General features: G+C 41.5%; 1 protein-coding gene across 1 annotated transcript in view; it reads left to right on the top strand.

Annotated features, from left to right (window-relative positions):
• The window catches only part of LOC129708266 (E3 ubiquitin-protein ligase rnf213-beta-like), a 131,950-nt gene that overhangs the window by 24,252 nt on the left and 79,738 nt on the right, over nucleotides 1-27,960 (top strand). The window contains exons 15-30 of the mRNA XM_055653911.1: nucleotides 673-938; nucleotides 2,397-2,665; nucleotides 4,131-4,337; nucleotides 6,743-6,962; nucleotides 7,426-7,481; nucleotides 9,963-10,125; nucleotides 11,951-12,109; nucleotides 13,924-14,022; nucleotides 17,053-17,175; nucleotides 17,873-18,047; nucleotides 20,637-20,804; nucleotides 22,419-22,577; nucleotides 24,969-25,546; nucleotides 26,586-26,745; nucleotides 27,257-27,474; nucleotides 27,701-27,847. Coding sequence (XP_055509886.1) covers nucleotides 673-938; nucleotides 2,397-2,665; nucleotides 4,131-4,337; nucleotides 6,743-6,962; nucleotides 7,426-7,481; nucleotides 9,963-10,125; nucleotides 11,951-12,109; nucleotides 13,924-14,022; nucleotides 17,053-17,175; nucleotides 17,873-18,047; nucleotides 20,637-20,804; nucleotides 22,419-22,577; nucleotides 24,969-25,546; nucleotides 26,586-26,745; nucleotides 27,257-27,474; nucleotides 27,701-27,847 — 3,167 coding nt within the window. The remainder of the gene's footprint in view (nucleotides 1-672; nucleotides 939-2,396; nucleotides 2,666-4,130; nucleotides 4,338-6,742; nucleotides 6,963-7,425; nucleotides 7,482-9,962; nucleotides 10,126-11,950; nucleotides 12,110-13,923; nucleotides 14,023-17,052; nucleotides 17,176-17,872; nucleotides 18,048-20,636; nucleotides 20,805-22,418; nucleotides 22,578-24,968; nucleotides 25,547-26,585; nucleotides 26,746-27,256; nucleotides 27,475-27,700; nucleotides 27,848-27,960) is intronic.

The following is a 27,960-nucleotide window of genomic DNA, read 5'->3' as shown; positions in this document are numbered from 1 at the left end:
TTTGGCTTCCTGTGAACCAATGCACAATTATCATTTTTGGTAACAGTGGTGAATATTGTCTGTCATAAATGGCTTTGACTGATTTTAATGAAAATGTTTCATATTGAATTCAGCACCACCAACATATTCATGAACTATTAGGAGCATTTTGTGAAAATTAATTACTAATTAAATGTAAAATGCATTTACATCTTTTACAAACCTATAGTAGTTAAAATGATAAGTATTGGAAGGATCTGCAGATGCCAGTTTAAACCGAAAATAGACACAAAAAGCTGGAGTAGCTCAACAGGACAGACAGCATCTCTGGGGAAAAGGAATGGGTGGCTTTTCAGGGTGAGACTCTTCTTCAGACCACGTCTGGGGAAAGGGAAACAGTGCCCAGTTTCCGTTATCATTGTTACTTTTTTGCACATCTTTCATTCATTTGTTCTATATCTCTGTATCGCCATCTATCGCTCTTGTTTCCCTTTTCCCTGACTGTCAGCCTGATCTCGACCTGAAACGTCACCTATTCCATTTCTCCAGAGATGCTGTATGACCCGCTGTTACTCCAACTTTGTGTGTCCATCTTTAGTTAAAATGATTAATATTCTATCGCAGAGTTGTGTTTTGAAATCGTAATCTCAGTCATTTTTTTGTTTCTCAAATTAATTTGTATTTTATTTTAAGAATGGCACCAGTATGATGGCATCATGAACTTCTCAGACATATTTAGAGCTATGAGAAACCTCTTGCCATTTGGACCATCTCCCAATGAACGAATTTTGCAGTCAATGCAAACCGGACAGAGAGCAATGCTGGAAGAAATCTTTGAACTTCTGTCTTCCCTGGATAGGGAAAAGTTCGAGTGGTTTAAATTACAAATACATCATTTTAAAACGTGCAAAAGAAGTCTTGAATTTGAGACGACTTGGGTATATTTTGATGAAAGAGAGGTAAATTTTTAACTTGTACATCAAAAGTAAATCAGTGTTGCTTAGTTTCGTAGCACGAGTTGTGAAAGAAAAGTAATTTTTATGTGTAAATTTAAGTTTCATATATTCAATTGTGGCAGACAAATTGATCGAGAAAAAGATTAATCTAGCTTGCGCATGGTCAACTGATAAGAAGCAGTTTTTCCTACATTAATCTGAACCTGTCCAGGTGGATAAAATAAGTTGAAGCTTCAAGAGCAGGCCAACTCTTAACTCTTTTAGTTTAGAGACACAGCGCGGAAACAGGCCCTTTGGCCCACCGAGTCTGCACTGACCAGCGATCCCTGCACACTAACACTATCCTACACACACCAGGGACAATTTACACTTGGAACAAGTCAATTAACCTACAAACCTGTACATCTTTGGAGTGTGGGGGGGGGAAACCGAAGATCTCGGTTAAAACCCATGCATTCACCGGGAGAATGTGCAAACCCTGTACAGACAGCACCCTTAGCCGGGATCGAACCTTGGTCTCTGGTGCTGCAAGTGCTGTAAGGCAGCAACTCTACCGCTGTGCCACCGTGCCGCCCAAAAAGTTTCCTAATGCCAAAAACAAAAAAATATAAATTACGAACATGGTGACGCAGTGAAGATGAAGCAAATCCCACCCTATGTTACTTGGAAAATGGTAGGAAACCGGAGTACCCAGTTCTTGTCTTGTTGTCTGATCAAGTCCCAGTGCTAGTGGTACATGAATCTGCCTGCCTCCATTGGTGCTGTTCTTGTCTTTTGCAATCACATCTAAACCTCTTTTTTGTTTGCTTAATTTTGTGACAACATCTTCTTCCCCTCCACTCCATCTTCACAAACTATTACGTTGACCAATATCCTACCCGTTTGCTCTGTGGCCTCAGCTTGCTTCTGGCATGCTACTGACATTGCCTCATTATCAGAGATGGCGGGCTTCCATTTAACTAACCATTTGAACAGATTCCCCTCTATTTAATGCAGAGCTCTGATGCCTTGACCAAGGGGCTATTTTAGAAAATCTCAATGGTCGGAGCAGAATTAATGGATCTTCCATATGGCAACTACTTGATCAATGGTTTCTTGTGTTTCTTCTTTAAGATATAGTGACCCAGGTCCCATCTTCCAAAGCAAAGCTGGAAATAATGTCAGAGAGAGGCATTCTAATTTGAAGCCAAGTTCCTCAATGCATATATTGAGTAAATCAAAAAGTGCTGGAGTAACTCAATGAGTCAGGCAACACCTCAGGAGGACATGGGTTAGGTCTTTTCTTCAGACCAGATCCCGACTTAAAACATCGCCTATCCCTGTCCTCCAGAGATGCTGAGTGACTCCAGCACTTTGAGTTTAATTTGAGATTCCTACACATGCAGTACCTTGTGTTTCTCTAAATGTATGTTGTTTGCATTTCAAAAAAAAAACACTTGTTTGTTTTTTTTCAAACTGCAGGTGAATGAATTGATAAATGAGCAATTACAGAAACTGTTGAACTCTCACACGAAGAAGGATTCTAAAAAAGGAAAACAGTGCAAAAAGATTGTGAAAAATCCATTTATGGCTGGATTGTTGGTCTTTGTTATACAGAACAATTGCTCTTTAACTTGCAGTACAGATGACCTAATTACTATCTGCCGAATGTTGCAACTGCCTGAGAAAATCACTGAAAATGTTGACCAAGACCTGAGAGAAATTGCAACAATCTTCTCATTCCTTTCATAGTAGGTTCATGCATTATCTATTATGATGTGTAAGAAGGAACTGTAGATGCTGGTTTGCCCTGAAAGTAGACACAAAACGCTGGAGTAACTCAGCAGGTCATGTCACATCTCTGGAGAGAAGGAATAGGTGACATTTCGGGTCAGGACCCTTCACCAGACTGAGAGAATTGTTTCTATTCACATCACCTATTCCTTTTCTCCAGAGAAGTTGCCTGACCCACTGTTGACTGAGTTACTCCAGCATTTTGTGTCCATCTACTTTGATGGTCTGTCTTGCACTTTTATTTTCACTCTTTGTTTTTTCTCCTGTCAGTTACCATGTTTGTCTAGAGCCAGTACAAGTCAGCAGTTATTCATAATTAATTAATGTCTCGGGCCAGTATTAAACAGCAATTGAATCTTGTATGCACGTTCATGTTTGTATTTCTTATATTGTAGCAGCAGCAACATTCCAAAAGCACATAGGGAATGAAAGCAGGAGTGGGCCATTTGGTTCCTCATGTCTGCTCCGTCATTCAGTAAGATTATGGCTGATTTTTAAAAAAAATGTTTTACTTTAGCCCCATTTCCAGTAATAGATTTAAAATCTAAAGCCCTAAATTCAAAACGTTCACGCGATTTTGATTTTTCTTACTTTTTTCCTGAATGGCCGCAATTCTCCAATTGGTTCCAAACATCCCAGCCAAGGGAATTACTAAAGTTGCCAGAGACCCAGGTTCATTCCTGACCTTGAATGCTGCCTGCATGGAGTTTGCACATTCTCCGTGTGACCGTGTGAGTTTCCTCCAGGTGCTCTGGTTTCCTCCCATATCCCAAAACGTGCGTGTTTGTAGTTAATTGGCCTCTGTAAAATTGCCCCTAGTTTGTCGGGAATGAATGAGAAAGTAGGATAACATAGAACTAATGTTGGCATGGACTCGGTAGGCTGAAGAGCCTCTTTCCTTGCTCTAGCTCTAAACTAAACTAAATCGATGACCCTATATCGGAATTGCCTGACACTGGGGCTGCCTGATATGTTTTCATGTTCAATCCGAATTTAGTTTAGTTTTGAGATACAGCGCGGAAAAAGGCTCTTTGGCCCACTGAGTCTGCACCAACCACCGATCTGGACCCACCAGCACTCTCCTACACCCACATTTACACCAATCCAATTAATCTACCAACGTGTATGTCTTTGGAGTGTGGGAGAAACCGAAGATCTCTGAGAAATCCCGCGCAGGTCACGGGGGGACGCACAAACTCCGTACAGACAGCACCCGTAGTCAGGATCGAACCCATGTCTCTGGCACTTTAAGGCAGCAGTTGTACCGCTACGCTGAACTGTTCAGTAAAAGTAACAAGGTTTTATAGCAAACTGAATGCGATAGATTAATATTGAATCTTGTTGATCTTGAATATTTCTGATTGTTCCTTCCTTATGTTTGATACAGTCTGAATACTATTTTACTTGTATTTCTTTCCCCAGTATCTGCCTGGGACTAATCAATATGTGCATTCGGAAAGAGGTTGTGGAGTTCGTGCTTGTTGTACCTTTTCTGCACTGGTGTGTGGAGCAAAATCGACCAGCACATTTAATGAACCGTGAAGCCAGCTCCAGCAGTCTAGATCCTCTACATGGTGTTTCCAGTAAAAACTTTCGAGACAACTTAAAAAAACATCCTGATAAAAGAAGGTAAAATGTATAGACTTTTCTTTTAAATGCTTTGGATAAATGTTGGAATTAAATCTTATTGTCTTGTTATTACATTCTTCAATTTAAAGTCAGTCTATTTTAATATCTCTATATTGGCGGTACAAAATACTCCACAAATGATCGAGGTGTTGGCATTTGCAGAACAACTGAACACAGTGTAATGTTGCTGTTATGTGGTTGGATAGGTGGGCTTCCAGGACATTTATGCAGTTTCTTTGACCTAGTTTAGTTTTGTTTATAATTGTCACGCGCACCGAGGTACAGTGAAAAGACGTCGCGAAGAATCCTAAGGTTTTTTGCAACCACAAGACAAACTTTGATGCCAGCTCTTTGACATCCGGTGGCACAGAATTTAAATTGTCTCCAGTGTGCAGGATAGTGCTAGTGTATGGGGTGATTGCTGGTCAGCACAGACTCGGTGGGCCGAAGGGCCTTTTTCCGCGCTGTATCTCTAAACTAATTGCAATGTGAAGGTGCTTTTCGGCTTCCTATGTTGGGTTACATTTCAATGAGGATTTAATAGATTTATATTCATTATTAAACAATTGTCTACTCTGCCAGTGGCTCTAAGTGCCTCAGAGACTTAAAAAAAAATCCTTTTGGGGAAACATTTTCCAAAGGAAAGTTCCTTGCATTGAATGGTGTTGGGGGGGTTTGGGGATGGGTGCAGGAGGGGGCAGTTTGGATTTGCTAGCCATCCAAACTTTCCCACGTGAAGTGTGAAAACGCAGACCTCCAGATACAGGGACAGTTTCTTCCCAACTGCTATCAGGCAACTGAATCACCCTACCACAACCAGGGAGCAGAGCTGAACTACTATGTACCCCACTGGTGACCCTTTGCTGGCTTTACCTTGCACTGTACCTCGGTACACGTGAACATAAACTAAACTTGATGGGAGCAGAGTTTCCTTGATGAGACCACAGCATTGAAGTCCAAGACATTGTGGATCAGGGGTATCAAACCCTGCAGCAATTGAGCAGCAGTTATGGGAAGAAGCTTTTCTGGGGTGGGAGGCCACGCTGTTCCAGTCCAATAATTGAGGCAGGTGAAGAAAATGTACCCGAATTTGTCAGAGCAGTGATTTCACACCAACTTTAACCATGTAACAATTTTTGCGCGATTTTTAAAAGACTTTTAGGTTTAATATATTATTGTTACATGTACCAAGGTGCAGTGAAAATCTTTGTTTTGCATGCTATCCAAATAGATCAGATATACAGAAAAATGTAGGGTGTTGCATTTTGGGATGTCTGACAAGGGCAGGACCTACACAGTGAATGGCAGGCCTCTGGGGAGGGTTGTAGAGCAGAGGGAGCTAGGTGTGCAGGTGCATGGTTCCTTGAAGGTTGAGTCGCAGGTAGATAAGGTAGTCAAAAAGGCTTTTCGCACATTGGCCTTCATCAGTCAGAGTATTGAGTATAGAAGTTGGGAGGTCATGTTGCAATTGTATAAGACAGTGAGATTGTATTTAGAGTATTGTGTTCAGTTCTGGGCTCCATGTTATAGGAAAGATATTGTCAAGTTTGAAAGGATTCAGAGAAGATTTACAAGGATGTTGCCAGGACTAGAGGAGTTGAGCTATAGGGAGAGGTTAAGTAGGCTGGATCATTATTCCTTGGAGTGCAGGAGGATGAGGAATGATCCAGAGTAGGGGAATCGAGGACCAGAGGACATAGGTTCAAGGTGAAGAGGAAAAGATTTAATAGGAATCTGTGGGGTCACTTTTTCACACAAAGGGTGGTGGGTGTATGGAACAAGCTGCCAGAGGGGGTAGTTGAGGCTGGGACTATCCCAAAGTTTAAGAAACAGTTAGACAGGTACATGGATGGGACAGGTTTGGAGGGATATGGACCAAGTCCAGGCAGGTGGGATTAGTGTAGCTGGGACATGTTGGCCAGTGTGGGCAAGTTGGGTCGAAGGGCCTGTTTCCACACTGTATCACTCTATACCATACATGGATATAATCAGTTCAAACATGATTACCATGGATAGAGCAAAGGGGGAGATACAAAGTGCAGAATGTAGTCCTCAGCATTTTGGTGCATCAGTTTAATAGACAAAGTTTAATGTCCGCAATGCGGCAGAGATGAATGGAACAGTACCCAAGCTCATGGAAGGACCGCTCAGAAGCATGATAACAGAGGGGAAGAAACTGTTCCTAAGTCTGGTGGTGCGCACTTTCAAGCTTCTGTACCTTCTGCCCAACAGGAGCAGGGAGAAGAAATAATGATTGTGGTGGGACAAGTCTTTGATTATGGTAGCTGTTTTTTTAAGGCAGCGTGAGGTGTAAATGGAGTCAGTGGTGGGAAGTCTGGTCAGCGAGATGGACTGGGCTACATCTACAATTCTCTGCAAACTTTTTTTTTTGTCTGTTATTTTAGAAAAGTGATGGATCTCATTTTTCAAAACAAACATCTGACAGAGACAGACTCTACACTGGTCTTGAGTTGGTTTTCATTCATTACAACTGCGGATATTCCAGAATATGCAAAGGGTATGGGAATATCGCTGAAATATGTTGCAGAACAACTCATGAATCGTTTAAAAGAGCTGAATCCGGAAAATGCTCATGACAGATCAATAGATCGTGAAGACATTGAGGTGTGTCTTAATTGCTTTTATCATTGATTTTGTTGTTTTGTGAACCATATTATCATTACCAAGATGGGCAGGATAATGACAATTATAAAGCCAATGTCTTTATTCATTTGCTTTGGAAGGTTGCCCAATAATTATTTCCCCAATTATGTTACCGCAACATTCTCTTGGATCTATTACAATTATTTTCTCCTCATGATTTTATAATAGCTCCATTTAGTCTTTTAAGAATTTAAATTGCTAATGTCGTGAATCATTGTGTGAAAATACAATAATTGACCAAGTTCTTTCTGAGTAGTTTTTGAATTTCAAAATATATTTAGAAGCATGTAATTGAATGGGTTGTTTATAATTGATGATTGAATATGTTAAAATGTGATAAGGCATATGAAGAATGAGGTTAATTGATTTTAAAAATTTATTTAAAGTAAAAATCGATGATATTAAGGATTATTTTATTCCACAGGCATTTGGGAAAAACATCAGTTATATCAAAGAATTGGTAATCCAGGAAACGCAGAGGTACACTTTAATATTAGTTTACTGTTGACGGAGACAAATGCTTTTGTGTAGTCTGGAGTTACTGTCTCAACAATGAAGGGCATCGCAGCAATCAAATGCATTGGTTATAGACACAAGCAGGACAGGCAGCAACTCTGGAGAGAAGGTATGGGTGACGTTTCAGGTTGAGACCCTTCTTCAAAATGATGTCGGGGTGAGAGGTACATAGATAAGGAAGTGTATAGATAAGGAAGTGCACGGTGTGAAAACAGGACAAAGGGAATGGAGATCTAGGAAAATGTAGAATAAATCAGTGTTAATTGGGAGAAGGTAACAACAAAGCAAACAGATAAAATGTAGTGTGAGAGAGTAAGACTGGTTGGAGAACTGGGGAGGGGGAGGGGATGGAGAGAGGGGGAAAGCAAGGGTTACTTGAAGTTAGAGAAGTCAATATTCATTGGGGTGTGAGCTGGTCAAGTGAAACATGAGGTGCTGTTCCTCCAATTTGCTCTGGACATCACTCTGACAATGGAGGAGGTCCAGGCCAGAAAGGTCAGTGTGGGAATGGGAGGGGGGAGTTAAAGTATTTTGCAACTAAGAGATCAGGTCTGGTTGGTCTGCGCTTGGTCTCGCCGATATACAGGAGTCGACACCTGGAACAGAGATAAAAGCAGATGAGGTTGGAGGAGATGCAAGTGAACATCTGCCTCACCTGAAACGATTGTCAGGGTCATAGAAACATAGAAACATAGAAATTAGGTGCAGGAGTAGGCCATTCGGCCCTTCAAGCCTGCACCGCCATTCAATGTGATCATGGCTGATCATCCAACTCAGTATCCCGTTCCTGCCTTCTCTCCATACCCTCTGATCCCTTTAGCCACAAGGGCCACATCTAACTCCCTCTTAAATATAGCCAATGAACTGGCCTCAGCTACCCTCTGTGGCAGAGAGTTCCAGAGATTCACCACTCTCTGTGTGAAAAAAGTTTTTCTCATCTTGGTTTTAAAGGATTTCCCCCTTATCCTTAAGCTGTGACACCTTGTCCTGGACTTCCCCAACATCGGGAACAATCTTCCTGCATCTAGCCTATCCAACCCCTTAAGAATTTTGTAAGTTTCTATAAGATCCCCTCTCAATCTCCTAAATTCTAGAGAGTATAAACCAAGTCTATCCAGTCTTTCTTCATAAGACAGTCCTGACATCCCAGGAATCAGTCTGGTGAACCTTCTCTGCACTCCCTCTATGGCAATAATGTCCTTCCCCAGATTTGGAGATCAAAACTGTACGCAATACTCCAGGTGTTGTCTCACCAAGACCCTGTACAACTGGAGTAGAACCTCCCTGCTCCTATACTCAATCCTTGGACAGAGTCGAGGCGTGAGGTATAGGGACAGGTGTTGCATCTCCTGCGATTGCAGGGGAAAGTATCTGGGGATGGGATGGTTTGGGTGGCTGGGTTGTTCCATTGGTTAATGCATTGATTAGTTGGGTGAAGAAAGTTGTGACTTATCCAAGCTTTGCTGTACACAACATCCATAGAATGGGAAATGTAGATACAAGGAACTGTGGATGCTGTTTCACAAAAAGGGATATAAAGTGGTCGATTAATTCAGCGGGTCACGAAGCATGAGAACATGGATAGGTGATGCTTTAGGTCGGGACCCTTCTTCAGACTGATTCTGATTCGGGATGGGGGAGAAAGCTGGAAGAGAGGTGGGGATGGGACAAAGTCTGGCAAGTGATATGTGGATATGGGTGAAGGATGTTTTCATTTGGCAGATGGACAAAGGCGAGAGATGAAAAGAAAAAAAGTGTGAGATAAGGATGGAAGAAGCATGAAATGTGAAGCCTGAGGAGGGAATTTAGGAGGAAAGGAAATGGGGAAAAGGGGACAGGGAGAAATATGTGTGCATCCAGGTGGAGCACAAGGAAGAGAGGCAGGAAAAAAAGAGTGTGAGAGTGGAGGGGGGACGTTTCTTGGTTAGATTGGAGGATGTTGTAAGCCTGTAAGAAGAACTTGGAGGACCTTGGGCAAATATTACAATAGGATCTGTACTTGATAAAGGTGCTTGAAAGAAGAGTATGTTGATAGTGTCTTGCCTTACTGAGTGGAAGAATGTAAACTGAAACATTCAGCCTTAATTAAGGTCTTTACAAGTCAGTGGAGAGTGCAGTTAAATAATTGATAGCATAAATAAGTATATATAGACTGAAAATAAATGGTCAAAATGACCATTTATTTTCTGTCTGAATAAGGGTTCTGACTCGAAACGTCACCTATCCCTTTTCTCCAGAGATGCTGCATGTCCCGCTGAGTTACTCTAGATAGACTTTGTGTCTATCTTTGGTGTAAACCAGCATCTGTAGTTCCTTCCTACACTTACAACGCGCCAGTTAAGCCTGATTATTCACAGACAATAATGGAAAAATCCAGTAATTTATATCACTCTGGATGGTTTACCTAAGGCTAGAATTAAACCCAATTGCATTTTTATTTTGCAGAAGAGATGTCTCTGACTTGAAGGAAAATGAGTTGAATTGGAGTAATAAGATGCATCTCAAAATCTGCCAGCTGACGAGGGGCGCACTATTGTATAAAGTTCCCGCTCTTTCATTTCAACTGGTATTGAAAGTTGCTGAGAAGCTAAAGATGCTGTTAGCAGAAGTAAGTTTGGTTCAATAGTTCAATTGTGCTTTATTGTCACATGTGCGAAGTGCAGAGTGAAATTCTTATTTACATTCCAGTAAAGTACCTCCATACAACCCCCGATTAGCAGTTGTATGGAAATAGTCTACTGAGGTTGAAGGAGGGTCTCGACCTGAAGCGTCAACTGTTCCTTTTCTCCCGAGATGGTGCCTGATCTGCTGAGTTACTCAAGATTTTTGTGTCTATCTTCAGTTTAAACCAGCATCTGCAGCTCCTTCCTGCACAATAGTCTACTGATATCAGCCCACATGCAAGAAAGCACCATGTTTGGCGCCATTTTCCAAGTCATTTGAAATTAATGAAAAGTATCTCAAACATTCTTTGTTGCCGGTTGGGAGGGCAAATTAAGATTGACATAGCCTTCAGTCAAAGTCAAGCAGCAAATTAGATTTAATCCTATTCCTGAAAAGGCAGATCATCTTAAATCTCATCTTAAATCTAATTGGAATGACACTATGTTCAACTTATGAACAGCTGAGCACCACTTGTGTGTTAACACTGAAGTCGGCTTCAGTTTGTGTCATGAAGATTTTGAGTGAGTCTTTATGCATCATCTAAGCTTTGAGACAAAGGATTAAAGGTGGTCGTCGAATATATTGAACAAGGCTTCTGCCTTACTGCTCCAGAGACCTGAATTTGATCTTGACCTCGGGTGTTGACCGTACGGAGCTTGTACCTTCTCCCCGTGGCCGCATGGATTTTCTCCGGATGCTCCAGTTTCCTTCCACATTCCAAAGACGTGTAGGTTCATTGGCTTCGGTAAAATTGTAAATTGTCCCTAGTGTGTAGGATAGTGCTAATGTACGGGGTGATTGCTGGTCGCCGTGGACTCGGTGGGCCGAAGGGCCTGTTTCCACGCTGTATCTCTAAACTAAAATCTCTAACCAAACTAAATAGATCTGCTTTCAACAGTGCAAAATGTTTGATCCTTCTGAGTGAACAAAGTGAATCCCAGCTCATATGGCCTGGTGACTGGAATATATTTTGGGTATACTCTCGTGCCTGGTTCTAGATACTCTGGTATCCACAAACACAAGTATTGGTTTTATGTGCCGAGGGCCAAACTGCACTTATTAAATAGATTTTTCTTCCACATTTTGTGGGTTTGGATCTACATTATGTCAGCGGGCTCCGCATGCTGTTTTGTTTCCCTCTACCTACTGGGGGTAATAATTATCAGGCTGCATTTCACAACCTTTAGCTGATTCAGCGTCAATCACCTACTGATGACTTCATGCCTTATCCAAGAATGATAGAAAATCCATCTAGTATTAGGAGAAGGCGATTCCATCGAAAACCCAAAGTGCAGTTACTTTCCCATCTGTTCTTGCCGGGGGGTGGGGATGGGGGGGTGGGTTTCTTCTGCAAAGGTGGCTAGCAAGCAACATAAATCTTGGGGCCCCGTTCTGAATTTACCAAGTACAGTACACAGCAAGAACACATAAATTCTATGGCTAGAAATATAATATCGTAGTGAAAATTAGGTGTAGCTGTAAAATAAAAAGTGCTCATTGGCCAGTCATTCTCTCTCCTACCCTATGGAAGTCCATGGAATGTCCCCCGGATCAATTGTAGTCAGGGCCAATTTAATGTCATCCACTTTACATGATTGTTAAATATTAAAACAATCACCAATAACTTTGGTTGATTTATACTTTATCCATTGATTTCAAGTGGCTCTGGTGCTGTTTGATAATTGTCCGACCGTGCAGTTTAAACTGTTATATATTTCTCACTCTTGGTATCTGCATTGACTTGCGCTGAACAAATCCTTTCTTTCCAGGAATCGCAGAGCGCGTCACCTCCTGAAGAAAAGAAAGTGACTGTCGATTTAAAGTCAGTAATTGAGAGTGCTCAAGATTACCTCCGTTCTTGGCGAACGCGAGCATTGAAGAAACCCTTACTTTCCCCAACAAAATCCATCGACAAGAATGAACTAGAGGTACACGTGGTACTCTTTCCATTGCAATGAAGCAGGAAGACTATCGGCACACTCTGCTTCCACCAGCACTAACACGAACCATTCAAAAACAAATCCTCCTGCTGCCATGCATTCCATAGCCCTATTCCTTCCTTGAGTAGTTTCAACAACTAAGTTACAGAGATAGGTTGAATAAGTTAGGTCTTTATTCTCTGGAGCGCAGAAGGTTAAGGGGGGACTTGATAAAGGTCTTTAAAATGATGAGAGGGATAGACAGAGTTGATGTGGACAAGCTTTTCCCTTTGAGAATAGGGAAGATTCAAACAAGAGGACATGACTTCAGAATTAAGGGACAGAAGTTTAGGGGTAATATGAGGGGGAACTTCTTTACTCAGAGAGTGGTAGCGGTGTGGAATGAGCTTCCAGTGGAAGTGGTGGAGGCAGGTTCATTGGTATCATTTAAAAATAAATTGGATAGGCATATGGATGAGAAGAGAATGGAGGGTTATGGTATGAGTGCAGGCAGGTGGGACTAAGGGGAAAAAAAAGTTGTTCGGCACGGACTTGTAGGGCCGAGATGGACTGTTTCCGTGCTGTAATTGTTATATGGTTATATGAGTACAGAGATTAATCTCATGATGAAATGCAGTGATTTCAGCCTCAAAAGCATTTCCTATAACAAGGACTGGATATCTCTGTATCTCTCAACAAATGTTTTGTAGACTAACTAGTGCAATGAAGGGTTTGGATGTTCTTATTGATAAGAATGCATTAACAGAAGAACTATAATCCTCCCTGATGCCATGACATTTGTTGAACAGGAATGTTTTTGGAGTGGGTGTTTGGTGATGTGCACAAACTCCACAGCCCTGCGGAGTAGAGAATTCCACCCTTCTGGCCTTTGTTGTATTTCTAGATATTGGCTTTGTGGGATAGAATGTACATTTGCCTCACGTCACTATTTGAACTGTATTCCCTGGAATTACTTCCACATTCAGTCCATTTACTTTTCCTCATCAAATTCTGACCAAGCCATTCCAGTTTAATTGTGAAACATTGCCTCTGAAGCAGCTTTGGGATGGAGGGAAAATAGTTTATTTCTTTACAATACTTTACTTTAGAAGTACAACATAGAAACTGCCCCTTAGGCCCATTGAGTCCACGCCGACCAGAGGCCACCCCCTACACTAGCACTATCCTGCACACACGAGGGACAATTTACAGTTTTTTACCAAAGCCAATTAACCTATAAAGCTGTACATCTTTGGAGTGCAGGGGGAAATCGAAGCACCAGGAAAAGACCCACGCGGGTCACAGGGAGAAGGTACAAACTCTGTGCAGACCGCATCCATCGTCAGGATCGGACCCTTGTCTCTGGCACTGTGAGGCAGAAACTCCACCGCTGCGCCACTGTGCCACCCAAAATATTGACACTGAAGTGCGGAAGATGGGGAGCGGTACACTGATGTCACTGCTGTCATCTCTGTGTGACCTTGGTGCCTGAGAAGCAAGTCCTTAATGATATTTATCACATTTATAACCCGTACATGGAGTGAAGCCAGTGTTTGCTCATTGTCGAGTCCATGGGCAGAGGTAAAGCCGCAGGGTTAATTACACCACCCTATGGGGTTTGTATGGGGTGCCAGTTCCCTCGGCTGCTAACCTGTGATGAATACTGGAAGTCCTTCAACCCGATGACCATCTGAGAGTATGTCCACGGTTATGGAAGTAAACCAAGAATTAATTCCCAAGAAATCCAATGTGCTAATATGTGTTTTGAAGAATATTGTTTCACATTTTATACACAATCTATCTATGTACTATCTACTTTGTAGGTATGGAATTGCCACTTCACCTTAGAGTATGGAGTTGAAGACTGGGCCATGATGTGGAGGAAGATGACAAGAATAGACCTTGTGAAAAGAATACAGGAGGTATTTTACAAAATAATTTCTTCTGGGTACTTCTGGTAGAATTTTTGTTGTAAATTTACAGATGTTATAGTTTAATGATACAGCATTGAAACAGGCCCTTCGACCCACCAAGTCATCGACCACCTGTCCACACCGGTTCTATGTTATTCCACCTTCTCATCCATTCCCTACATGCAAGGGGCAATTTGCAGTGGTTAATTAATCCACTAACCCACACGTCTTTGGGATGTGGGAGGAAACCAGACCTGGAGGACACCCACACAGTCGCTGGGAGAACGTGCAAAGTCCACACCGACAGCACCTGAAGACAGGATTGAACCCTGCAGCTTTATCAACTGTGTCACTGTGCTGCCCACATATTAAAACCTGCTAATTTATAACAACTGACCCAGAAATGAATAGTTCTGATTTAAAAAAAATCCATTGACCTGAAATCTAAACTCTACTTCTCTTGATGTAGATGATGCTAGCCTGCTTAGTAATTACAGCATTCTCTGATTTATACTGGACATTAGTAGTTTAGGCCAGGAATATGTTACCTCTGAATGAATTGATCACAACTCTGATTTAAAATCTATGAACTAAAACGGAATATGGTATCCACTTGGCAAAACACTGTGATGTATGCATTATGTTCTGTTGCTGTCTTCTTAATTGACTTTAAATATTGGACCCACAGATACACCATCTATTTTCCGGCACACAGTAGCAATGTTACAACATTTTGAGATTTTAAAAATCAAGTCTGCAATTTATCCCATCAGATAAAGCACAAAAATAAGTTTAATTTGACACATCATTCACTTTCATATCTTCAGTATTAAAAAAGTTATGGCCATTTTCATACTCGGAAATTAGCATCTTGTTCCCTATTGATTTTCCATTGACTTAACACAAAAGCTGTGATCGAGGACAGTGAAATGGCCATAACTTTATTAAAAATTAAGAGAACTGAAATAAATTTTCAGTTATTGTAGATTGAAGCATTCTGAAACAAATATTAAACAATCTTACTTGGATGACCTGAAATTAAAGCATATAATTAGTTAGTTACCCAATTGTAGCTAATTCCAAACTTCAATTACTAGATCTAAACATATATCCATTTCTTAAGAAAAGATCAACATTTTTAAATAGCCTAAGTGTTCAAATAACATTCACAAAAAATTCACAATAAAACATGATTTTTAAATCACATTTACATTAATTTATAGGCCAAATGGAAGGGATTTAGTGTTCAATTGCTGTAAATTAATGGCCATTTAAATCAGCTTTCGAGTGGGACCCTGTGGAACTCTGTGGAACGCGCTGGTTTGGAACGTTCCCATTGCGGTGGATTTGTACCCCATATGCCCAGAAAAATACTGCGGGATTTTAATGGGCCCCCAAATTAGCTACTCACAACATAAAATTTTGTATAAAGAGATCTTAAGAAGCGCTTTTTAATGTAAAAATAAACAACCTACCTTCTGTTGTCCCCTGTATGAGTTCCGTCCCGTTGTCGGCGGTCGCGGGTTTAGAGGATGATTTTTAACCTACTATAACAATTAAATTAACCAATTAAGTTTAAAAATAGCCGCAGCGAACGAACCTCGCAGCGATTTTTCGTCAGCAACTAAGTAGGCTGAACAACCTCGATTTGAATAGCCGAGAGAAAATCGCATTTTAAACCCGCCCCCCTCTCAAAGGCGCCAAAATAGCGCACACGGGCTGCAACAGACCTGCAGCCCTGCTGAAGGTAGGTTTTGCAACATACCTAGTATCAGAGCCTTGCCAGATTATCCGTTTTGCTGGTCCAATAGAGGTCACGGGCTCCGAGGGGAGTGGAACGGTACCGGGCCGGTTTGCCTAGACCTACGGGGGAGATGAGATACCGGCCCACAAAGTCGGTTATGGGAACAGATCTACAGGCTCCGGCCAGGCTGCTGTTCCAGTACCCTGGCCGCAGGTGGCAAATTTGACCCAATGATCGGACGTCCGGCTGCGGAAGTCCAGATGAAGTTGAGATCAGCCGCCACATCCGGCATAGGGGACTTCAGGGGACTTCATTTTCGCGGTGGATTTCGAAAAACGCTATTTCGAAGTGTGCTTTTGTAATTTTGTCCAGATTAGATAGATAGATAGATAGATAGATAGATAGATAGATATTCTGGATACTTTATTGTCACATGTACCATGAAGGGACAGTGAAATTATTTTGTTTTTTTCCAAACACAGTACACAAAAGAGTCGCCACAGGGCGCAGACAAAGTTACAAAGTTCCCTTAGATATTGTTGGTCCCTTCATCGTCCCCTTCACCCCGCCACCACGCTGGGTCCCTCTTTGATCCTTGTGACACCGGCCTCTAGACACGTTCCACGTCCCTCCTCGTTCTTGGTCAATGCCGCTGGTTCGGGCCAGAGTTTGGAGTCCGCGGTTTGCGGGCAGCGTCTACCAGTCCAGCCGGTAGGTCCTTCGTCGACTGTCCATGGCAAGCAATTCTCGGTCAAGAAGGAGGTGCCCGACCCTCCAGTTGCCAGAGAATAGGTGTGTGCACAAGTATTTGGTATGGAACTGAACAATTTTCTGTTGCATAGACTGGTACATTATAACTTATTCCTTAAAACAGTGAGAAAACTACTCAGTATGGAGTCGACTCATGAAGTGCTGAGGATCCACATGGTAGACAAATAAATACACTTTGTCACATAAAATCATGCACTCTCTTAAAGATGTAGTGTATGATTAGTACGCATTTTGGACTTTGATTAGTACGGGTGTCAGAGGTTTTGGGGAGAAGGCAGGAGAACGCGGTTAGGCGGGAGAGATAGATCAGCCACGATTGAATGGCGAAGTAGACTTGATGGGCCGAATGGCCTAATTCTACTCCCATAACTTATGATTCTATGATGCATGTAGGTATATAATAATGACCTCTCCTGAGTAACTAGTGACATCTCAACGGAGACTACGGCTTAATAATTAGGATACAGATATTTTATACATGTGCATGTGTCATTTTTATTAATATTTTTCTTCTGCATTAATAGGAGAGCCCTTTTGACCAGATATTGATCTATTGGAATGAAAAGGAATCTTTGACTGCCTTGAATCACATTCTATTGGACTGTTTTAAGACCTGTGCACTTACAAGTGTGGATGCCGTTTGCCAGGTAAGAGGAAATATCAAATATAATTTTATTCTAATGAGAGCAAAGGGGAAGATATACACTAGAGTGCAGAATATAGTTCTCAGCATTTTAGCGCTTTAGTACCATAGACAAAGTCCAATGTTTGCAATAGGGAAGAAACAAATCGGACAGTACCCCGGCTTATGGAATGACCATTCAGAAGCCTGATAACAGAGGGCAAGAAGCTGCTCCTTAGTCTGGTGGTGGACACGTTCAGGCTTCTGTACCTTCTGCCAGATGGGAGCAGATAGAAGAAGGAACGACCTTACATTGTGGGTGAACATAGCTCTGTAAAAAAGTAAATTATCTACGATCTTACACACTCAGTGAGAAACTATCATGCAAGGAGCTCTAACCCTGATTCTTGCTTTTACAATAACACTATCCTATCACCCCCAACATCATCATTACTCTCGCTCATCATTGGAACAAGAAATGTTGTAGAGCTTGTTCACAAATGCAGAAATGCAACAGTTGTAATTGGAAGAATCAAGTCTGACTTAATAAAGGATCGGATTGATGCAGTAATGGATTGAAATTTATTGAACAGAGTTATAGTTTTATGCACTCATTCTTAATGTCAAGATTGCTTTTGTGGAAATTATGCTTGTGGACTAATAGTATTTGTTATATCCAAGAATGCAATATAAATGGATCTTATTTTCTGAAAAACCCTTAGAGTAAAAAGGAGGCTGAACTACTAGCAAAGTTAGATGCATGCAAAAACCAAAAGTCTTCTGCGATTTTGTCGAAACTGATTGAAAAATCCTGGCAAAGAAACCCTGACCAGAGAACGGATGATATTAGCTGTGTACTGAGTTCAGACAGTGCCATTCATTATTGTCTTCTGCAAGGTAAAGTATTTGTTTAAATTTGTTTAACATTGAGCTGATATGAAAGCATGAATTTATTTATATCTGGTATGGGTTCATTGACTAATGATAATTTTATTACTTTGCTTAACTGAGGTAATTTACAATGCTTCTGCGTTCAGCTGGTTTTTCAAATAAACATAAGAGGGAAGGGAAGCAGAAGCAGGAATGGGCAATACAGCGCTGTTCTTAGAGGTTCCCTAGTACCTTTTAGATCAGAGATGTATAACGAAGGAAACAATCTCTATGGTCCACCCATACCAACTGTGATGCATATCCCTGCTTAATCCATTCGCCTGCTTTAGACCAGTATTCTGGGGGGAAAATAGGTCAGATGATCGAATGGCAGAGCAGACTTGATGGGCTGACTGGCCTAATTCTGCTCCTATGTCTTATGATCTTTCATGGTTAATGCTTCTGGTGTCAGCACTAAAATACCGGATGCATAAATGATAGGAGCAGAATTAGGCTATTTCGCACATCACGTCTACTCCGCCATTCAATCATGTCTGATCTTTCTCTCCCTCCTAACACCATTCTCCTGCCTTCTCCCTATAATCCTTGACATCCACACTAATCATTACGCTGATGCAGTTTCATCCTTGTACTAGTTTATTCCTTTTTATGGAAGTTATTGCTTTCGGAGGTAACCTGGTTAATCCAATAGGCAGAGAGAATAAGTCTCTGAAAGAGTAGAAACATGCATGACCGAATGCCTAAGATTATGGTGGGGGATTAGAGGATGAGAGCAGGTGAGATTGCTAAACAAACAACCAGAATTTTAGACCATTGACCAAGAATCGTAAATTCAAATCACATCAGGGCGGCTTTGGAATTTTAATTCAAGTAACTAAATAAATCTGGGATGTTTAATAAGAAACTAGTCTTTCTCAGTAATGGTAACCGTGAAACTATCTAGCTGTCATAGATTAATCAAACATGGAAATAAGCCCCACGGGCCTACTTGTTCATGCCGACCAAGATACCCCATCTGAGGTAGTCTCATTTGCCGGTGTTTGGTCCATTTCCTGCTAAACCTTTCCTATCCAAATACCCATCTATGCATCTTTTAAATGCTGTTATAGTACCTGCCTCAACTACCTCTTCTGGCAGCTCGGTCCATGCACCCACCATCTTCTGAGTCAAAAAGTTGCCCCTCGGGTTCGTTCTACCCTGGGTAAAAGACTCGTAAGAACCGATCTGAATCAATAGTCTCCTTCAGGAAAGGAAACTCACCATTCTTAACTGACTTTACCTTTATGCGAATCTAGGTCCACCAACGTGGTTGATTCTTAATTAAACCCCTACTTTGAAAGAAAATAGGAATGGGCCATAAATGTTGGCATTGTCAGCAACAGAATGGGGGGGGGAACTTTGGGGGTCTGCTTGTCCACGTTTAGGAGATTGTGTGCATTTTTGTACATCTGAGATATGTAATGAGTGGAGCAGGGAACTGGCCTATTGAGTTACACCAATCCAATCCAATCTCTAAAGGAAATGTGCTACATGTGTCATCAGAAGAACAAGCAGTGCAAATTGTTCATAATAGTGCTTATAGGAGGCTCTGGGAGATAAACATATATAGTCACATCATTCTTACTGGTTACAGTGCACATAGAAAAAAATGTCTGCAGCAGAATGCCCGAGGATATATCTAGATTCTTGGTGTGCTGTCCCCTTGAGTATGCATGCTTTCCATCTATATTATGTTATTCCTCGAAGTTTTGTCTAGAGTGATATTGTCTTGCTGCCAATGCTCAGAAGAAATGCGATTAGTGTTAAACGGAGAAATCGCATGACTGGCACTCGTGGGAAAGGAAAACGTGGAACAATGGGAATCCTTATAGTCCCTACTGATAAGCTTTCTGTATATCTCCCATTCATTTGTCCTAAATGCTGTCGATATCTCTCATTCCCCTTTCCCCTGACTTTCAGTCTGAAGAAGGGACTCGATCCGAAACGTCACCTATTCCTTTTGTCCAAAGATGCTGCCTCACCCGCTGAGTTACTCCAGCTTTTTGTGTCTCCTTACTGATAATACATCCACGGTTCTTGGGCTGTCCAAGTATTCTGGAATTCTACAATGACACAACTTTGTCACTGTACCAATACCTGTGAGGATCTCGTCAACAAAATGCAACCAACCCCCAACAGCTACTGTGCCAGATTCCAATAGGAATCTAACTATATGAAGCACTACTCTGTTGAAAAATGAATAGATTTAGTTTAGTTTAGAGATACAGTGCGGAGGCAGTCCCTTCGGCCCACTGAGTTCACGTAGACCAGCGATCCCCGTATACTAGCACTTTCCTGCACATTAGGGACAATTTACAATTTTTATTGAAGCCAATTAACCTATAAACCTGTACATCTTTGGAGTGCGGGAGGAAACCCACGCAGTCATGGGGAGAATGTACAAACTCTGAACAGACAGCAACCGTATTCAGGATTGAACCCGGGTCTTCGGTGCTGTAAGGCAGCAACTCTAGCGCTGCGCCACTGTGCAGTAACAGATTTATTATTATGAATACATTAATACATAATATATATGATAAATATGGTGATCCCCAGGTGACTGCAGTAAGCTCAATGTCTCGCAAGAAGCAAGAGGTTTAATAAAAGAAGCTGAGAAGAGATTTCACATGTTGGCTGGATGCTTGTACAATGGCTCGGTGAAGTTTCGTGATCTACAGGAGCTCCTACAGAAAAGAGAGGAATTCATGGGTTTATTTCAAGCACGTGAGTAAGAAAGATCCATTTTTTCTTCTTTCTTCTTCCGTTCTTATTATCCTTCCATCATCATTATGATGCAGTACGGGTGTCAGCGGTTGCAGGGAGAAGGCAGGAGAATGGGGTTGAGAGGGAAAGATAGATCAGCCATGAGTGAATGGCGGAGTAGACTTGATGGGCTAAATGGCTTAATTCTGCTCCTAGAATTTATGAACTTATGGTGTAGTACCTTGGGATTGAAAGTGATATGTTTCTGTGAGTCCTGAGCTGACTACCAAGTCTGCTGCCTGATCCATTAGCTCTGCAACATTAGTGTCAGGTGGAGCATGACTGGGTGGATGGATGGATGGATGGATGGATGGCCTGGTTGGGCTTGGTCTAAACAACGCAACCTTAACGTAACCTCCAGCCTGGCAAATGCGTTCCACTAGTTGGAAAGCAAGATGACCACTAGAGCAGAGCATGGTGGAAAAGTACTTCCTACACAAATACATGAACTTATACCCCCGATCCAGGAGAAGAAGAGCATGCCTTGAGATCTCAGGGATGTGGTAATCATGACCATTTTCAAGAAAGGATATTCCAAAAAACTGCATGCTTTACTCTTATCATTCAGTTGAATCCACAAAATGAGTCCACATTATAAGCAGTTAGTGTCGTGAACAGCTTTCAATCTGTGTATTTGCCTCACTCATGTGTATAGAATGTGATGAAAATATCATGGACAGAATAAGTGGCCGACTGGCTCTTTTCATTCAGGTTCTGCAGTTTAGCTTGATTTAGAGACCCGCTGAGTTCCGCACCATCCGGCGATCCCCGCACACTTACACTAACCAACACACACTTGGCACAATTTTACATTTATACCAAGCCAATTAACCTACAAACCTGTACATCTTAGGAGTGTGGGAGGAAACCGAAGATCTCCGAGGAAACCCACACAGGTCACAGGGAGAACGTACTAACTATCTACCATGTAGTTATTGGACGGGCATGAGATGTCCGAATAACTTCTGCAGTAACCTTAGCTGATAGATTTCCAGAAATGCCCGAGGTTCCTGTTGGAGTGGTAAGACTCTAATACCTATATACTATTTAGCTGACTCAGGCAGATATCACAAAGCTGCTGCTAATATTGTTGCCAGTCAATATCAAAATAGAAAAAGAGGCATAATTGATAACTCGCAGTCTGCCCAATAGTTGGTGGCTGGGAAGACCCTCCCTTATTGTGCGTTGTTAAAACTCAGAGATATGGCTTCAACCTATTCTTTTCCAATCTGCACCAGGCAGCTGAGAATTTGGAATCCTGATTCAGTGAATGGTAATCTACACGTAGTCTATTTTGACTTTGTTGTACGCTAAAATTCACTGCAGTCTTCAGCATGGCTGCTGACTACATTGCTTTCTGCAGAAGGGTGTCGAGCCGAAACGTCACCTATTCCTTTTCTCCAGAGATGCTGCCTGTCCCGCTGAGCGACTCCAGCATGTTGTGTCTTTGTCTTCGGTGGAAATCGGCTCCTACCTGCACATTGCTTTCTTCGTGTCCAGTTTCTAAAAGGCTTTTGTGGAACAAGTCTGAATTGTACTGCAATGATACACTTATGCTCTGCGCTTGATTTACAGACCAGAAAAATCCGTTATATGAGAAAATGAGTTTCCTTCGGGTTCTTATTGAACCCCTGTTGTCAGCCAGAGAAGAAGAACTTAAAGCCTTTCAGAACGAGAAAAATGCCATTGGGACTTTAATAAAAATGATTTATAAGATTTTTGAAATCGTTACAGGTAAGGTATTCATTAAACTTTCCTTTCTGAAGTTGGTGCATGTGTTATTAAGTAAGCGAATGACTTGGAAGGCCAGGCAGGGCTTTGTTCAAGGTAGGGTTGGAGGTTTTAGCAATGGCACAACACTCTCAATAATCATTCACAGAGGCTGGAGGTATGGAAATGTGCACACACACATTTGCCTCATAAACCAAGGATCTGTGCACATGCCCCTCCAAACGCCAGCAGATTTCAATTCTGCACGCATCTCAAAGATCGGGTATCGTGAATTATTTTAGACCTTGGAGATACAGCGTGGAAATAAGCCCTTTGGCCCACGGAGTCCATGCCAACCAGCAATCACCTCCCACACTATCTCTACCCTACACACTAATTTGCAATTTTACCAAAGCCAATTCACCTATAAACCTCCGTACAGAAGCACCCAAAGTTGGGATGGAACCCGGGTCTCTGGTGCTCTAAGGCAGCAACTCTACTGCCGCGCCACTGTGCAGATCTGTAAATCATTTATTTACGTAATGTTTTATAATTGTGTAACTCTTCCAAACTGAAGACTTTCCAAACCTAAAACTGTTAGAACCAGTGGACACAATTAGTGAACAGTGGCAGCAAATCGAAAGAAGTTACCTCCATTGCCCCTTCTTGTAAAGCTTCTTGCATGTTGCAAACTCTGATAGAAGCAGGTGTTGTTTTGAACTAATAATGGAAATGCGCATGTATGAGCTAGGTCTTAACAATTTACCATAACCAATGGTCAGCATGGACCTTAAATACTTGCACTCTTGTATGACCTTTGAGACATTCTTTAAAAGTATTATGGAATAGTTCTAATGGCCTCCATCTGAGCCCTATCATTCTTTGTTAAGTGTGTGTACAATTGTCAGATTTTTGGTTCACTCTTTGAAATCATTTCTCACATGAACTATTGATCTGTGTGGTGCGTTTGTTATTCATCAGTCGTTGTAAAGTTCCTGGCCGCACAGCCCAATCAAAAGACACATTGTTTTTCCAAGACAGAACGACTGTTCCAATTATGGCTCATGTTCTGCATGGAAAAAAGTCAAGATCTGTGAGATGAAAATGAAGCTGTTAAATGAATTTAGTCCAGAATGTGCCAGAGACCCTGGTTCGACCCTGACTATGAGTGCTGTCGCAGCGGAGTTTGTACGTTCTCCCTGTGACCATGTAGGTTTTCAGTGGGTGCTCCGGTTTCCTCTCACTTTCCATCGACGTGCAGATGTTTAGGTTAATTGGCCTCCCTGTAAATTGCCCCGAGTGTGTAGGATGCGAAAGAAGGATAACATAGAACTACATGTGATCGATGATCGGTGTGGACTCGACAGGCATAGAGCCTGTTTCCATGCTTTATATTTAAACTCAATGCAAAATAATAATACTTAAAATATCAATGAAATAACTGCATGGTGATTGATTCTGCAACAGGGATTCTACTTTTTCTTCGCGTTTTAATGAATAAGATTTTGTTCATGAAGATTTTCTGCCTCTTTCACAACCTAATTCACGACCTCTGCCGAGTTTGCCCTTGACTCATACTCGCAGCATCGTTGCCATTAGGTCGTAGGAGGTCATAGGTAGGTCGTAGCAGGTCGTGATGCTAGTCATAGGTAGGTCCCGGCATTTTTTTCAGCCTGATAAAAAATGTTCACGAGTTTAAAAAAAAAAAGGTCGGCATGAAAATAATTAGCACTTTTTACTCGTAGATAGTCGTGATGGTAGTCGTAGGTAGTCGCAGGTCGGTAACTGGCCCAAGAAAAAAATGCAAACATGACATAATTTTATCATATGATCATTTTCCACTCGTAGCTAGTCGTAGTTGGTCTTAGGTGTGGAAGACTGAGGTGGAGGTGGGTCGTAGGAGGTCTTTTACTTCCGCAAGTCAACACGACCTTGACATTTTTTTCAACTCGTCTAGGGTCTTCTAAACTCGTGGATTAGGTCGTCCAAGTGGGACAGGCCCTTAAATAAATTAAATTAGCTTTTCTGGTGAAATGTCTTATTAAGTAATGTGGTACCTTTTGTGACGGCTGTGTTTCCCCACAGTTAAGAAACACCAAGGTTATGGCTGTGCATAAATAAAGGGTCTCGAACTGAAACATTGACCATCCCTTTGCCTCCACAGATGCTGCCTTACCCGCTGAGTTCTTCCAGCAGTTTGGTTTTTCCTATAGATTCCAGCATCTGCAGACTCTTGTGTCTGTCTTTATGAGGTTAATTTGATTGTAACTTCCAATCTGAAGTTCACAATTCTCGTGTCTGAACTGAAACTTAAACTGATTATTACCTCTGTTTCGTTGATTTTAATAAATCTGAATATCTTTAAATCTTCATATACTTGATATTAAGAAATATCGCCGCTTGCTTGCTTTGCAGTCACTGATATAACTACCCTGGAAGAAAGTCATAAGGCCAATGTTCAAAACAGGCCATTGAATGAACTTGTCAGAATCGAAAGCTGGACAGGTGGACAAACTAAAAGTCGGCTTGCTCCTGATGTGAAATATTTTAACGTGAGCAGCGACATCAAAGCTATGGCGTTTAGAATGCACGAAATGGCAGACAGCACTGTTGTCTCTCACTGCTGGGAGGAAGCCGCAAAGGCATCTAACTATGACGAAGAAACTCTGAACGACCTCTGCTCCAGTATCTGGGACCTTTGCTTCACCAATTACACAAACCTATGCGAGATAGTTGAAAGTGGTGCCATAACCTTCCTGGAAGTCGATCGGATGTTTTACGATTTGAGGGAGGATCCTAATGAGATAGAGAAAGAGCTCGCCATCATGTTCAGAGTGGTGAAACGGATGAGCTTACCTCAGAAGAGGCTTTGGCAGATCAAAGAATATTACAAGCTTCACTTAGCTGCTGACTCTGCACGAATGATTCAGAACATGGTGACAAAGTTAGAGCTACAGGGCGACTTCAGAAAGATTCAAAGCGTGGCAAAACTAGTAAGTATAGGGGTTATAAATGTTGTGGTTGTGCGTTTATCAGTACATGGAACTATTAATTGTGGACACAAAGGTCTGGAGTAACCCAACAGGTCGGGCAGCATCTCTGGTGGACTTGGATAGGCGTCATTTCAAGTTGAGACCCTTATTCAATCTGAAAAAGGATCCTACCCCAAAATGACACATATCCATGTCCTCCAGAGACACTATCTGGCCTGTTGTTACTCCTGTACTTCCAACCAATATTCCAGCATCTGTAATTCCTTGGTCTACTATTATAAGGTCATAAGTCATAAGTAATAGGAGCAGAATTATGCCATTGTGCCCATTGACTAGTCCCCCGTTCAATTAAAGCGGATCTATCTCTCCCTCCTAACCCCATTAGAAAACATAGAAAATAGGTGCAAGAGGAGGCAATTCGGTCCTTCTCCTGCCTTCTCCCGATAACCCCTGACACCTGTACTAATCAAGAATCTATCTCTGCCTTAAAAATATCCATTGACTTGGCCTCCACAGCCTTTTGTAGCAAAGAATTCCACAATTGACGTGAATTTTAATGTTGACTTTGGCTTTGGAGAGATGATAGTATATATTGTTTTTATTTCAATAGTGGCTGATGACATTGTATGTGAAACTGTGCATTATAAAAATTCAGATACCATTAATCACATGCTACTGAAGACCTTCATAGCAATAATTTTCAGAGAGCATGGTGTAAGTATAAACTCCAGAATATTTCCAGAAGCACTTGTATGCCAGATAAGGAAGATGTACAGAGTGGTTCTTGAATGATTGAATAATGAGAGGCCGAAAATCTTTCCTCAACCAGAATGAGAAAATAAACAAAGCACTTGAGCTCACTAAATGAAGAGGATTATCAGCAGTAAATGCACATCTCCATTTTTCAGTGTGAACAATTTATCCGCATGATCAAATTATTACTAACCATACCAAGGGTATAATTTACGAACATCATTTTGCCCTGAAATATCCATCGATTAGCCAGTATCAAGAACTGTGTTTTTTTTTTCCCTTTCAGAATGAACCCATTTTCAAGCAACAACCATTAATTTATGTTGATGAAGATCTAATTAAGACTAAAACACACCTTGAGAAAATTACTCCAGAATGCATAAAGTGCTTAGATGAATTTATTCGCAGGCAGCCATTTATAAAATGGGTAAAAGAAGCGTTGACAAGTAAGTGAAGATATTTCAGTTTTGAGATTTTATTTGGGCATTCTGCCTTGAGGCTATGGTTGCATTAAAAATGGTATTGTCATTTACAATTTGTTGTTGCTTCTCACACCCCCAATCCTTTCCATCTATCTATTGTATCTGTTTATCTTGCTTTGTCTCTGTCGTACTCTTTTTTTTTAAATTCCAAGACTTTATTCGACACAACAGATGATACAACAGATCAAGTCATAAACAAAAAAAGAAATTACACTATATCAAGTGTCATTATAATACAACATTACAATCATTGTTCACAATACTCTCAACCCCACGCGGTGACCAGCGCCAACGGAAGACCTCCAAAGTCTCTCTCTCTCTCTCTCCCCCTCACTTGCTTTCTCTCTCATCACCGTCTCGCTTTCTCTCTCTTTCTCTCTCTTTCTCTCTCTTTCTCTCTTTCTCTGTTTTTTGCTCTTTCTCTCTCTTGCTCGCTCTCTCACTCACTCACTCTCTCTTTCTCTTTCTCCCTCAGATTTAAGGGAAGTTAAAGTGTTTGTAGACTTGGCATCCATATCAGCTGGGGAAAATGACATGGAAGTTGATCGGGTTGCTTGCTTCCATGATGCTATCATGGGCTATTCGCCCTTCATTTACGGACTCCAACAGAAAACCGATTTTAAAACTTTAAGGACTTCTGTTGAGGAAATCCAGAAGGCACTTTGCAGCGATCCACAACTTCCAAAGAAACTGGTAATGGTCTAATTGTGTCTTCACACTGATCCTTGCAACAAGACAGCAAATTTTATGGATCAGCTTTTCTATTGTCCAAGGCTAATAAAAAAACAATTAAAAAGCAACAAATGCATAACATAGGCTTGAATTAAAATAAGAAACAGCTGTGGAGGGGAAAAAAGTTTAATATTTCAGATCTGAGATGAATGAGGTTGTGAGCTGTTTTTTTTTTTTACCCCTACAGGCAGATTCAGCTCGTTATTTGGAATGGTTGAAAACTCTGAAGGAATGTCATGGGTCTGTTGAAACGTCCTCCATGTCTCTTGCAGCAGCCATCAATAACAAAGGCATTTACACAGTGGGAAACATTGAACCACAGCACAAGGGAAAGGTACTTGCATCAGGACAGCCAGTTGGTAAAACCTACATTTAAAAAGGCAGCTGTGATAATGTACCTACAACCTTCCTCTGTAGTAGGTTAGATAATCCTGGGCTGGGATCAGA

The sequence above is a fragment of the Leucoraja erinacea genome, chromosome 23, assembly GCF_028641065.1.
Source record: "Leucoraja erinacea ecotype New England chromosome 23, Leri_hhj_1, whole genome shotgun sequence".
In the NCBI taxonomy this organism is placed as follows: domain Eukaryota; kingdom Metazoa; phylum Chordata; class Chondrichthyes; order Rajiformes; family Rajidae; genus Leucoraja; species Leucoraja erinaceus.
Note: the sequence above shows the minus strand (reverse complement) of the source record. Positions and strands in the feature narration are given on the sequence as shown.